At 48.4% G+C, this 14137-nt stretch overlaps 1 protein-coding gene across 1 annotated transcript; it reads left to right on the top strand.

Annotated features, from left to right (window-relative positions):
* The first annotated feature begins 3667 nt into the window (after positions 1-3667).
* AADACL3 (arylacetamide deacetylase like 3) lies at positions 3668-12943 on the top strand. Its single transcript, XM_056110877.1, has 4 exons — positions 3668-3841; positions 7704-7920; positions 9742-9805; positions 12172-12943. Exons 1-4 carry the CDS (start codon positions 3668-3670, stop codon positions 12941-12943), a joined length of 1227 nt encoding a protein of 408 aa, XP_055966852.1.
* Positions 12944-14137: the final 1194 nt, after the last annotated feature.

Here is a 14137-nt window from a genome sequence, read left to right as displayed (position 1 = left end):
ACAGCTGAATATCACAAAGACAATGTTTATGAGAAACAGTCTCCCTCCTGACATTCCATTTGCTCTCAAGGGAATGACCATCTCTGAATGCAACAGTTATGTGTACCTAGGTTGAGAAGTCAACATGACGAATGACCTAGCACCTGAGCTGCATAGGAGGAAGAGAGTGGCTTGGAACGCCTTCAAGAGCATAGAGGAAATAGCTAAGAGGACAAAGAACCTCCAGCTCCGGGCACATCTCTTTGATTCCACTGTTCTTCCTGCATTAACATAAGCCTCAGAGACCTGGGCCCTATGAAAACAGGATGAGAATGCTCTTCGGGTCTCCCAAAGAGGAATCGAAAGAGCTATGCTTGGAGTATCACATTTCACTCAAATGAGAGAAAGAATCTGGAGTTCTGACCTCTGTCAACTGTCAAGAATCAGGGACGCTGTCTCGTTTGCCAAGGTGTCGAAAATCAGATGGGCTGGACACATAATGAGATTTGCAGATGACCGCTGGACTAGAGCTGTTACTGACTGGATTCCATGGGACATCAAAAGACCGCATGGCCGCCCACCTATGAGATGGTCAGACTTCTTCGTCAAGACCCTGAACGATCGGTTTGAGGCTCTTCGTGTTCCTAGTATGAACAGACACCATTGGGCTACACTAGCACGCGACAGGGACAAATGGAGACGTTACTGGTGCCCGCTCAAGCAAATCGATGATTAATCGCAAGTCAAGTGATCAAGTGAACACATAAAAATATCACATGTAGAATATTAGAACTCCAATGTAAGATTCATAATACATTTAAAGATCATCTCCCTACTCTGGGATCTCCAGAAGTATGGCAAGGAATTTCTGACGGTTTAAGTTCATGCAACCCTATGACCAGCATTAAGGGATTGCTGGAAGGATCTGTGGGAATGCGTGTTCTGCTCTGGTTACTGGACGTTTTGTGCCTGGTCTTTTATTTTACATTTAAGCGGTACAAAGTTGAGACCCAACAAAGACAGGCAGCTCAAGCTGTTATGACGACTAAAATCCATGATAAACAAAAAGGGGGAGATGTTGGTGCCCAACAAGACTATTAGGATGAGCCTGTGGAGACTGTCCTGCAAACAGGCAGGAGTGCAGACCCCATGAAAATGGGCGAGCCATGACTCCTGTGTCCGGATTGGTATGGAAAGGATTAACATCTCTTCCCTTGGCTGCCTTTTAGCTTTTAGTGTTACAGAGAACAACCTTCCCTCTCTCACAGATCCCTAACCCAGCTCAGCCTTGGAATACAGATGTTCTCCCCACATCTCCTTATCACTCTAGGTGCAAGGGCTGGAGTTCATGTTGCCAGGCTGCTTGGCCTTTGGATTCCTCTTCAGAGGCTTCGAGCATTGTTGTTGGACTTGCAATGTGACAAGAACAATGTAGTTTTTGTTATCTTGATATCCTCCTGTAACTTCCTTTCCCCCATTAATGCTTCCTTTGTACTGAGTGCATTTGAATCCATAGGATAGTGAATAAAAGAGGCTGTGGGACGCTTCTTTGCTGCTTCGCTGCCGGGGAAAAAGCAAGGAGCCCCCCCAGAAAATCTTATTTCTCTCGTGTCTCTTATCTCAGTGCCCCCAACTGAAAGAATATTCACACAACAGGTCGCAAGCAGGCAAATAGAGGCATATTTCATCTGACTGGTGTACAATGAATCAGAGAGCAGAAAAGATGAAGGGGTGGAAACGCAAAACCTATACAAGCTCAATTCACTGTATAGCAAGTGGAGAGTGGTGGTTGAGTTTGCTATCTTGAATGCAGAGTCTGCTGCTGCTGGCTTCCTATTATTGTTGCGGCAAAAGATTCCACAGACTACCTGGTGCATCAACTAGAATGATAAAATAAAGAGCTGTAATTCTGGAAACAACTGGAGGTTGGTATATGATTTTTACATGCCATACACAAAGAAACCTGGTTATGTGGGCAACTGAAAGTTCAAACACTGTAGCGGAGAGAAAGTATGTGAGCCCTGTCACCACAATGATGACAAAAACAACAAAGGAAAGGGCAGGGGGAAAGAACACCCAGTAGAATGGAATCTCAGGCACAAAATGGAGAGTGCTCAGTCAGCCTAAACACTCCTTTTCACAAAAGTGTAAGTACCTTGTTAGTATTGGGCACAGCCAGGGTCCAACCCAAGTCTGAGCATCTCAGAGGTTTTCAACTTCAGCACCTGAGGTTGTGAACTAGATAACCCCTAACTGTGGCGTTGGAGCCAGCACATGATCAGATGGTTAGCAACATTTCTGGCTTCTGCTCATGAGATGCCAGTACCTGCCCCATTGTGGCAATGCCCAAACACTTCCAGACTCTGTCTCGGGGTGTTGGGAGGTAGAATCTTTCAAGTTTGGAAACTCCTGTTCTGATATCACCGCAACACCCTTGTGGCTGAGATTTTGTTGTAAAGGAAGATTGCGAAGTGGACATCAACCTCTGACCTGACCCAGATAGCCAGGTGAGTTCAGCGTTTCTGCTTGGCATGAGCTGGGGAAAGCCTGTTGATCTGTTCCTTCACTCAGCTGACTGAGAGCCAAACCTTCATCAGGACTTCGGGGATAAAGATTCTTGTCCTCTGGAAGAGTCTAGAGACAAGGAAAATCAGAGGGGCGGAGGTGGACAAGTTTGGTGGGAGTTCTGATTTCAAGCAGGGTGGGACTGGATCAGAGAGAAGAGTTGAACCCAACTAATGCTAGAGAACAGCAGGTATAAAAGTCCTGTGGAATGAGACCCCGAGTCGCCACCCACAAATGGCCTCTCTGGTTCCCAATCAAGTCACTTAATGGCCATGATCCCAGAGGCTCAGAAACAAATCTCGGAATCCAGCAGCTTTTGGTGGAAATCCAATTTAATTTAATTATTAAAATTTCATTTTTTTATTTAATTATTAAAATTTCAGAATTCTAAAATCACGCAGCTGCTACTGCAGCAGCACGACATCATATGCTATTCATAATCAGCAATAGAAAACAAACTGTCAAATGTTGCCTTTTCGGCAGATCTGAATGTTGAGGTGAAATCTCAAATAATGATGGTGGGTCTGGGATCAAATATTGAATGTAATCACAGTAGAGAGAGAGTAATGTGGAAATCGTCAGCTACACTGGTAGGGGGAGGGTGGGGGATGGGGGTATACTGGGGGTTTTGGTGGTGGAAAATGTGCACTGGTGAAGGGACAGATGTTTCATCATTGCATGACCGAGACTTAAACCCAAAAGCTTTGTAACTGCTCTCATGGTGATTCAATAAATAAATTTATTAAAAAAAAAAAAGTCCTGTGGCCTTCTGGGCAGGCCAGGAAGGGAAAGATAACTCAAGCATTGATATATGAGTTCAGCAACGAGAGGAGAGGGCAGGTGGACGAAGCTGATTTATGTGATGTCCGGGCAGTTTTGAGGGGGGGGATCAGAATGCAAATGGGACTTTCTAGCTTACCCCTAACGCTAAGTCAGGCTGTAGAGGCAACTTTCTCCTCTGCACTGCCCTGTCCTAGAACCAATCCTCACCTGACCCAGTGACTCACTTGGCTTGTGGGAGATGGCGAGGTATAAGTAGAAAAGGTTGGCTGACTTGGACTGGATCCTAAATGCCCAGCGCCAGTCATAGCCTCCTTCCAGCCTCACCCGTGGTGGAGACAGCATGGTGGGCCTCCTTCTGCTCTGGGCCAGCCTCTTGGTGGTCGGTGGGTTATTGGTAGGGACTCCACTGTGGGTGTTCTGCAGGCATTTCTACCTGGTGGACATCCCCGCTGACATCAGCCATCCCAAGAAGCTTCGGTTTTACCACTGCATATTTGAACTGTTGATGACGTGGGTGAGTCCCATTTTTGGTCTGTCCCTTTCTCCTGAGACTTTGGGGGTGGGGCAGGAAAACACGATCCGGAAGTGTCTTGTGTCACCTGGTCAGCCGCAGAGGCCAACAGTATCTGCTCCTGTCTGAATCCTTACCCTCTGGGACCCTTTGGGGGTCCCACCTTTTTCTGGGGGTTCTCCAAAGGGACTAGTAAGCCACCAAATTCAAACATGTCCTGGGACTTTCTCCCAGACTCACCGCTCTGGGGCTGAGGAGAGGAAGGAATTGTTAGAGATCTCTGGCCTCATCCCACCTACCTGCTCATGAATGCCAGCCGAGCAGGATGCAGGAGGAGAGAGAAACAACACGACAGAATATGGCTTTTCAAAAGCAGCTGTTTCAGGGCTGGAGCAATAGTATAGTGGGTAAAGGTTTGCCTTGTAAGTGGCCAACCCGGGTTTGATCCCTGGCATCCCATATGTTTCCCCGAGCACCATTAGGAGTAATTCCTGAGTGCAGAGCCAGGATTAACACCTGTGCATCGCTGGGTGTGACCCAAAAAGAAAAAAAAAAAGTAGCTGTTGCTTGGGAGCTCTGGGAGAATGTTCATATTGGGTAAGTGATGGTGGGGCTAAGGCCGGTTGGCCTGAAAGACATATGTTTTCTCAGAGGGCTCAGGGAAACGACCACAGAGAACACCTGTTTTCAACGCCTCCTGGAAAGCAGGGTGACCTATGCTCCCAGGAATCCTGCAAGAGGAGAACCCAGGGCCAAATCTTCCTCCCCCAGGCTCTGCTTGTGCAAGATTGTGCCTCCAACCACTGTCCTGACCTTGACACTCATTTCATTGGCTGGTTCCCAACAAAGAGACTCAGTCCCTCATTTGCAAAGTAGGGGAAAATCATAGTCCTATGTCAGTGGCTCTCTCTCTCTCTCTCTCTCTCTCTCTCTCTCACTGAATCACCTTGAGACACACAGTTACAAAGTTGTTCATGATTGGGTTTCAGTCTTACAATATTCCAACACCCTCCCATCACCAGTGTACATTTCCACCACCAGTGTCCCTAGTTTCCTTCCCGCCATCCCTACCCCAGCACTCCTCCTCCTCCTCCTCCTCCTCATTATTCTCTTTTTATCCTCCCTCCCTCCCTCTCTCTCTCTCTCTCTCTCTCTCTCTCTCTCTCTCTCTCTCTCTCTCTCTCTCCTTTGGGTATTATGGTTTGCAATGCAGGTCATCAGTGGCCTTGTGTGGGAAAACATGTGTGTGTGTGTGTGTGTGTGCATGCCACACATGTACATATGTGTGGCAGGCCTGCACACATCATAGCCTCATTACTCTTTGTTGGTTTCTTTTTCCCCGTGAAGATGGGATTGACAGCTCCTATGTGTGATGCTTTAGTCTTGCTCTGGGGATTAATATTGGGGAAAGCCAGGTACAATCCAGCAGAATCTTCCTGCAGGGAGTTTGGGGTCTCCTGAGGAGGGAGAGGAGATGGCGATCAACAAGCAACTCTGACCCCAGTGTGCAGACCACTTCATGGAGTGCCAAGCTCTGGGAAGAGAATGAAGCAAGCATTAGAATACTTGGTTCCCAGCACCCACAGAGGGAAGGAATGTTAGAAGCCCATGGATTTGGATGGTGTAAAACTCCTCCTCTTGAGTACTGATGGGCTCAGTGGTGGAGCTTTGCCTTGCATGTGTGGGACCCTGGTGATGAGGTGACCCAAAGTCAGCAGAAAAATCAGGAAAGCTCAAAAGAATAGCTGAGGGTCTGGAGCAGGTTGGGCGTTTGCCTTGCACGCAGCCCACCGGATTCGATTCCCAGCATCCCATATGGTCCCCTGAGCACTTCCAGGAGTAATTCCTGAGTGCAAAGCCAGGAGTAACACTTGTGCATTGCCGGGTGTGACCCAAAAGGCAAAAAAAATAAAAAAATAAAAAGAATAGCTGAGAAACAGGATGAGATACTCTAAGGATGCGGGAATGCAGGGATGCAGAGACAGGAAACCTCTAAGAATAACTTCCAGAATAATCTGATTTCCAGACAAAGTAGCTGCCATCCATTGCCCTACTCTTCTCTTTTCAAATACCTCGAGAATAACCTGATTTGTAGACAAAGAAGGCAATGTCATGCATTGCTCTGTTTCCAGCTGCTAAGCTGAAAAATGTTTTAACCGTTCAAGGCTAATCACAAACATCTAGCTTCTGGACTAAAATTACACTTGCTCGCCTAGTTAGAAGAAAGCTGAGCAGGATGTGATAAGAATGCAAAAAAAAAAAAGAAAAAAGAAAGAAAGAAACAGAAAGAAACTTTGCCTGGACTTAGCTTCCAGGCTGTTTGTTGTAGTGAGACCCTTGCTCTCAGGCTCAGGAGCCCCTGCAGGTTAAAAAAATACTCTTTAATTTGGCAAACAAGTGCGTTTGAGACTTCTTGGGTAATCTCTCACTCTGCCACACTATGCCCAGCATGATGTGTTCCTTCTAGGACCTCCAGGAGTGACTCCAAGTGCTGGGCCCCAAGCACATGCAATTGTAGACCAACAATCTGAAAAAAAAAATCACATCATTTCACTCCTGTCTCATGGGAAGGTACTATCTCTTGTCATTAGGAATGGAGGTGATGGAAACAGAATCGCAAATGGATGGCCAGAGGTGTCAAGGACTTGCTTAGAGCATTAGCAGTGGCAGCAGACAGTGTCCAAAGCTTGGGCTCATCTTCCTTCCTTTGAAATGACAATATCAGCCAGGGCTAGCTCATATGTCGATGTCTGGGTGGATAGAATCTCCATCGGCTACAACAGCTAGTAACTATAGACAAACCAAATGGCTTTCCTCTGTAACCCATGGATTTTTTTAAATTTCAGGTCCTCAAAAACATTTGAGACACCAAAGGCCAAAGTGGCCTGGGTTCAGGAAAGGGTTGCAGACCCCTAAGAAGAGTTGGCGTGAGCGGGAGAAAGAGCACAGGGGTGACAGCACTTGTATTATACAATGCTGAGCTGGTCCTTTGATTGCTGCCAGGAGCTGTCCCTGAGAGCAGAGCTAGGAATAAGTCCCGGGCATTGCTGAATGTGGCCTTCCAGAGTCAAATCATTACATTTTTAAAAAAGAAAGTTCTTTGGGGTAGAGCCTCTTTTATTTGTCTAATTATGATTTTTTTATTTGCCAAAGGAGCCAGAACAGCATGAAGTCCCCACCCCTTGACTCCTGGCACCAGCCACCAGTTCTGATGATGATTGTCTCATAGCCAAAAATGGTCAACTGTGCACCACCCTTTCCACCTTGCTCTCATTTCTTATGAAGTGGATCCTGGATGTCATATTCTTTTATCCCTCGGGGATATTCCCAGCCCTTTAAAAAATGTATAGCGTTTGCCTTGCAAGCGGCCGACTGGGGTTCGATTCCCGGCATCCCTTACAGTCCCCCCAGCACTGTCAGGAGTAATTCCTGAGTGCAGAGCCAGGAGTAATTCCTGTGCATTGCTGGGTGTGAACCCCCCCCAAAAAAGCAGAAAATAAATAAATAAAAAATGTAGACACAACACAATCACCCTAACTTCAAATTGGCAGCCAATGCTCGCCATGGCCACATGGGTGAGGCTGACCTGAAGGGTCTCCCTGGAGAATGTGTCATGTCCAGACATAAGAGGAGCAGGGTCTGAGTGGGGGTGAGGGATACTCCCGAAAGAGGGACCCTCAATAGAATAGTCTGCAGCCGGGTTTGTAGGCTGGATCATGAGGTGTTGGGGACAGTGGTTTGGGAGGGGCTGGTGCCACGTGGGTCATACTGCAGAAGGGCCACGGGAGGCCAACACAGTGGCTCCAGCCACTTCACAGAAGCTTTCCCTGGAAACCGTCTGACTTTCCTCTCCTCTCACCAACAGGGCCTGCTTTTAGAGAGGTTGCACATCTGTTCCATGGGCCAGTTTGTCCGTTTCATACATGACCTGGAGCCTCTGAAGAAGGACCCGGATGTCGTGGTTACGGACCTGCGCTTTGGGACGATCCCTGTGAAGTTGTACCAGCCCAGGAATTCCTCCAGCACCCTCAGACGTGGCGTCGTGTTCTACCACGGAGGCGGGGGCTTTTTCGGGAGCCTGAGTGCGTGAGAGCTCTTCCCTAGGGGCCCCCCGGTGGAGGCACCAGCCTCAACAGTACGTGAGACCCTCATAAGCATGATCCTCATGGCCCGGCCTTCCGGGGTTTGAGAGGCTCTATTAGGGCTTGGGGGGTTCACCAAGATAGTTACTGGGACAGAGGTGAGGTGACAAAGGTCACTCAGATGGGACGTTTTGATATCTCTCTGGAAATAGAGGTATATACATGCACCCTCTCTATATACTCTTTTTGTTTTTTTCCTTTTTGGGTAACACCTGGCGATGCACGGGGTTTACTCCTAGCTTTGCACACAGGAATTACTCCTAGTGGTGCTCGGGGGACTATATGGGATGCTGGGAACCAAAACCAGGTTGGCCACATGCAAGGCAAATGCACTACCCGCTGTGCTATTGCTCCAACCCCTCTCTCTCTATATATAACCCCTTTCTATATACTTTCTCTATATATATGAACACATGTGGAATATTTATATTATATATGGACTACTGTGTACCTTTGCGCACATAGATGGAAGGCATATGCATGTGTGTGGAACATAGGCATTTAAATATGGACTATTTAGGCAAATAGATATGTCACAAAATGTATGAAATATGTACATTAAGTGTATGAAATTACTTTCGTTTATCAACGGGGTATATATGCATCTACCAATGAATGGAACACACACACACACATACACACACACACACACATGCACGCACGCACATAATAATGCTCATTTGAATCCGTTTGCATATATGTATATGTGTCTCTATTTTTATGTTTTGAGGCCACATCCAGTGGTACTTAGGGGCTTCTTTGGTGTATGGGGTGTGATCCCAGAAGTGCTGGGGTCCACAAGGACCCGAACCTCTCACTCCAGTTCTGTCCTGTGAGCCCCTACATGTGTGTCTCTATGTTTGTGTGCGTGGAGTACGTTGCCTGCCTATATGCAGGTCACTTATGGCCATGTTTATATGAGCATCCATATCTATAGATGTAGGTGAATATGCCACATGTGAATTGCAGAACCTCTGGGGTGTCGCTTAGAGAAAACTCTTCATCAGGACCCCAGAGCACCCCAGATTGAGACTCGTGAGCACTGAGCAGGCCTGAGGACTGTGCCCGTGCCATCCATGGTGGCAGTCAGTCAGGAGGGGGCAGCACTCTTTTTTTAAAATTTAGTATTATTTTTATAAAGTAGTTAATCATATTTGATTAAATTCAATATTCGAACACCAATCCCACCACCATTACACCTCCCCACCACCACAGTTTGGATGTTTCCATCCCGAACCCAAACCTCTGCCCCAAGGCAGAACCCAAATAGTTTCTTTTGAATTGTTTCTCTTGGGCTGGAGCAATAGCACAGCGGTAGGGCGTCTGCCTTGCACGCAGCCAACATGGCCGACCCGAGTTCGATTCCTCCGCCCCTCTCGGAGAGCCCGGCAAGCTACCGAGAGTATCTCGCCCGCAAGGTAAAGCCTGGCAAGCCACCCGTGTTGCATTCGATATGCCAAACACAGTAACAACAAAGTCTCCATTGGAGACGTTCCTGGGCCCGCTCGAGAAAATCCATGAACAACTGGAGGACAGTGACAGTGTTTCTCTTGAATAAACCGCTGAAAATGATCCAGAAAACTTTTCTTAGAGGAAAGTGTGTGAAGATTGTTGTATTTCACCCAGGGGGCATGAAGCCCTTCTGTAGAAGATCACAAACATGTTGTTAACGGTTGAGCCTTGTGTGCTTATATATAAAATATATATTTAGGGACAGCACGCTTGCCTTTCTAGTACGTGTCCAAACCTTCTGTTTTCTAGACACCCACCATGACATCTGCCTTCTTCTGTGCAAGGAGAGTGACTCCGTGGTCCTATCGATCGGGTGAGTAGGGGGGAGACGGGCAGGTGGGGGAGGCAGATCTGCCCTGGAGGAGCGGGACAGAGGAGCGGGAGGCTGGGCGGCAGCTGGAGGGACAAGGAGCTTTTAGAAGCCAGCGGGGAGGGAGGCAGGGAGAGGGTCATGCAGAGTCCCCCCTTGGAGAGAGAGAACCTGCAGAGTTAAGTGGAAGCTGGGGGTCGGGGGGAGTACACGCAGGCTCGTGCAGTCTCAACAAAAGTGGGATAGAAAGGTTGTGATCTTCGCAAAGCAGAGCAGGTGAAGGGCTTCACAGCCACGAGTTGTTTCTGGGGGTTGGGGGAGGGGAACCTGGAACAGCCTCTAGTGAGTGGAACAACCCCACACTTTTCGTGCTTAGTACCGCCTCCATGAAGGTCTGTGGTGCCCAGGCCTGGAAGTGAGACAATGGAGAGCCCCCGCCCCCCAATCTCCTCACTAACCCAGGAACATCTCCCACTCACCTGGGTACCGGAAGGGCTTGATGTACAAGGTCGGGGGAGGGGGGGGCGGTGGAGGGGCAAGGATCCTCAAATCTGGCAAACTAGACACCTAGGAGGAACTTCTGCAGGGGTGGGGCCGCAACCCTGGGGAGGGCCAGTCTCAGGCGCATGATGAGCTCGGTGTAGGGAGTGTCCCCCCGCGGCCGGGAGGACCCGTTTCCCAGGGCTCTGGGTGCACAGCCAGCTGAGCAGAGTATGAAGTTCTGGTGAGACCAGATGAGGGAGACACAGAAAAATGCCTGTTCTTACAATTGTTGGCTCCAAACCATCCACAAGGGGTGTTGGTCCAAGTCGGTGGAGCCCACGGGGTGCAGAACTCTTCTGGTTGTGCAGAGTCGAGCACTCAGCATGCGCTAGCAAGCCCATTAGGAAGTTACTAGAGAAATCCAAGGGAAAGGGTGTGGGTTGAGGCCAGGACAAACCCAGGGCACGTGGCCTAGAAGAAGGGCTGGCCCGCCTGCTTGCTTGTTTTCTTTCTTTCTTTCTTTCTTTCTTTCTTTCTTTCTTTCTTTCTTTCTTTCTCTCTCTCTCTCTCTCTCTCTCTTTCTTTCCATTCCTTCATTCCTTCCTTTCTTTTCCTCCATTCATTCCTTCATTTCTTTTCCTCCTTCCTCTCTTTCTTTCTTTCTTTCTTTCTTTCTTTCTCTCTTTCTTTCTTTCCCTCCCTCCCTCCCTCCCTCCCTCCCTCCCTCCCTCCCTCCCTTCCTTCCTTCCTCTCTCTCTTTCCTTTCTTTCCCTCCCTCCCTCCCTCCCTCCCTCCCTTCCTCCCTCCCTCCCTTCTCTTTCTTTCTTTCTTTCTTTCTTTCTTTCCATTCCTTTATTCCTTCCTTTCTTTTCCTCCCTTCATTCCTTCATTTCTTTTCCTCCCTCCTCCCCTCCCTCTCTTTCTCTCTTTCTTTCTTTCTTTCTTTCTTTCTTTCTTTCTTTCATTCTCTCTCTCTCTTTCTTTCTTTCTTTCTTTCTCTCTTTCTCTCTTTCTCTCTTTCTTTCGCAACCTAGAAGTGCTCAGGGATTGTTCCCAGTGCTGTGATCGGGCATCACTCCTGGCTGTGCTCAGGTGACCACATGAAATGCCAGAGATGAATCCAGGTCTGCCACGTGCAAGCCAAGTGCCCTGTCTATCCGCTGTACTACTGCTCTGGCCCCAGAGTCTTTCCTTTCTCATGATTTTATTTGTAATTGGCATTGAAAGTAGTAACATTTATCCCTAGACCCTAGTTCTGGAATCTCTTGGTGAAAGGGAACACCCAGCTAATGCCAGGCTAGCATGAACTGAGTCTGGAACTCAGAGATCTGCATGGCACACACAGACACACACAAACACACACACAAACACACACACAAACACACAGTGTATCTCATGAACTCAGCTGATCTGGCGGAGACCTTATCCTAACTGCTAGCTCCTGGGATCACTTAAGTTTACAAAGTCCTCTCATCTGACCTGTGAACTGTGACACGTTTATTTTCTATTAAATCCTGCTCTATTCGAGAGTTAGTCGTCAAAGAATCTCCAAACAGGATTTAGGTGGCAAACTCAAACAAGTTCAGAAAGATGGGGCTGTGCTTGTGGGAGCTCACATTTGACCCAAGGTGGATGGTAGGGCTTGGTGGCCACCATTGCCCCCTCATAGGACACCCAGATCAGGAGAAGAGCAGCTCACATGAACCAATTTCCTATGTCAAGCAGTAGGGCTAATTCACCTCCTTTTGTTCTGTCCCTTAACTTCATCTGCCCAGTTTCCAGAAGGGAAGTTATAGGAGGAAACAGGCTAGTGGAGGCTGGACACGAGTGTGTGGGAGCTCTGGTGGGGCAACCAGGATAAAGTGTTCCCCTGGGTTCCTTCGCAGATACCGCAAGATGCCCGAGTTTAAATTTCCGGTGGTGACCAACGACTGCTTCGCAGCCACTGTCTACTTTCTGAGGTCACTGAACATGTTTGGGGTGGACCCTGGCCAGGTGGTGGTCTGTGGTGACAGTGTGGGAGGAGGAGTGTCCGTGGTGTTGTGCCAACAACTTCTGGACTGTCCCCAGCTGCCCAGGATTCGTGCCCAGGTGGTCATCTACCCCAGTCTGCATGGCCTGGATTTCCAGTCACCTTCCAACCAGCAGAATAATGTCCCAATGCTCCCTAGACATGTTGTTGCCCGCTGTTATCTCTGCTACCTGAATATCGACCCCTCCTGGAAGAAAGACATGATATCGGGGGCCAATCTGCCCCCTGAAATCCGGGAGAAGTACAGAAAGTGGTTGGGCCATGATAACATCCCCGAGCGGTTCAAGCAGAGGGGCTATCGGCCAAAGCCCGTAATGCCCCTGAATGATGCCGCCTATCGGGAGACCCGCTTGGTGCTGGACATAGGGATGTCCCCCCTGGTGGCAGAGGACAAAGTGATGTCTCAGATGCCTGAAGCTCTCATTGTGAGCTGCGAGTATGATTATCTCCTGGATCACTCGTTGTTGTATAAGAAGAGGCTGGAGGACTTGGGTGTCCCGGTGACATGGTGTCATGTGGACGACGGTTTCCACGGAGTGCTCGTCACCGTTAGCAAGGGCTTCCTGCACTTCCCCTGCTCCCGGAAAATCATGGATGCCATTGTTGATTTTATTAAGGGACTGTGATCTTGCTCTTTCGGCCACAGCACCATGAGTATGGGTTTCTCCATCCTCTAGTTCCTTCCCTCCGGAGCTCTCTGTTGCTGATGTTTGGGAAGCTAAGTTGGGGTTAGGCTGAGGGTTCAAGTAGGCATGACCTGGATACTCCAGGTTCTGGAATCACAGAATTCAGGTGATTGGTGTTTGAAGAAAGAACAGTAGAGGGGATGGAGTGATAGTACAGGGGGCAAGGGGCTTGCTTGGCATGCAGCAGACCCAGGTTCAATCCCTGGCATCCCATATGGTCCCCTGAGCACCACCCAGGAGTGATCCCTGAATGCAGAGCCAGGGAGTGACCCTTGAGCATTTCAAGGTGTAGCCCAGAAAATAAAACAAAATTTAAAAAAAAAAAAAAGGAAGAGGAAAGTGCAGTAGAAGCTGGGGTGGTGGGGTGGGGCTATCTTAAGTTCATTGTTGAGACAATTGGAGTTAACCATTATCATTTATGGGCGAATGAACTTGGAAAGGTAACCCATAGTCTCTGAGGGAGAGTGCAGACACCAGGAATGTCCACTTTGCTGGGCTATGGGACACCACAGGGGGTATGAGGTCCAAGTCCATGGGCATTTTTCCTATTGGTCTCTGATGTTCCGGATGGCAGACAGGGGTAGAACAGCTGACTTCAACCTCCTCCTCTGGGTCCTGGTGATGTCTTCCCTATTGTCCCCCAGCCTCTGAGCTCAGAATCTTGATCTAAGAGAATCTTAAGAGAACAGGGGCAGGTTTTCCACGGTGCTAGGTAAGAATGGCAGGTAAAAACAGCCCTATTGCCCATTAAGGAAGGTCCCACCATCTAGGGGTCAAAGTTAGGCCCCCAGCCAGAGGGTCCCAATCAACCTTCCAGGCGTTAGAGCTGGATTGGAGGTGTCTGGAGTCAGACACCTAATAGATCGAGTCTGACCAAACTCAGTCAAGTCAACGCTGGGAAACGAAAGGAAGCCAAAGGGAGGAAGTTGAGGATTGAGAACTATTTCAGTCCTAAGACACAGACCTGACTCAAATTGGCCTATTTAAGAAAGAATTTTTTTTTTTAGATTTTTATTAGTGAAACACCATGAGGTACAGTTGTAGATTTACAAATGTTTGTGCTTGGGTTTCAGTTATACAATGATCGAATACCCATCCGTCCACCAGTGCCCATTCTCCACCACCACTGATCCC

Source organism: Sorex fumeus, unplaced genomic scaffold (assembly GCF_029834395.1).
Source record: "Sorex fumeus unplaced genomic scaffold, SorFum_2.1 ptg000011l, whole genome shotgun sequence".
Classification (NCBI taxonomy): Eukaryota; Metazoa; Chordata; class Mammalia; order Eulipotyphla; family Soricidae; genus Sorex; species Sorex fumeus.
This window is presented reverse-complemented; position numbering and strand designations above follow the sequence as displayed.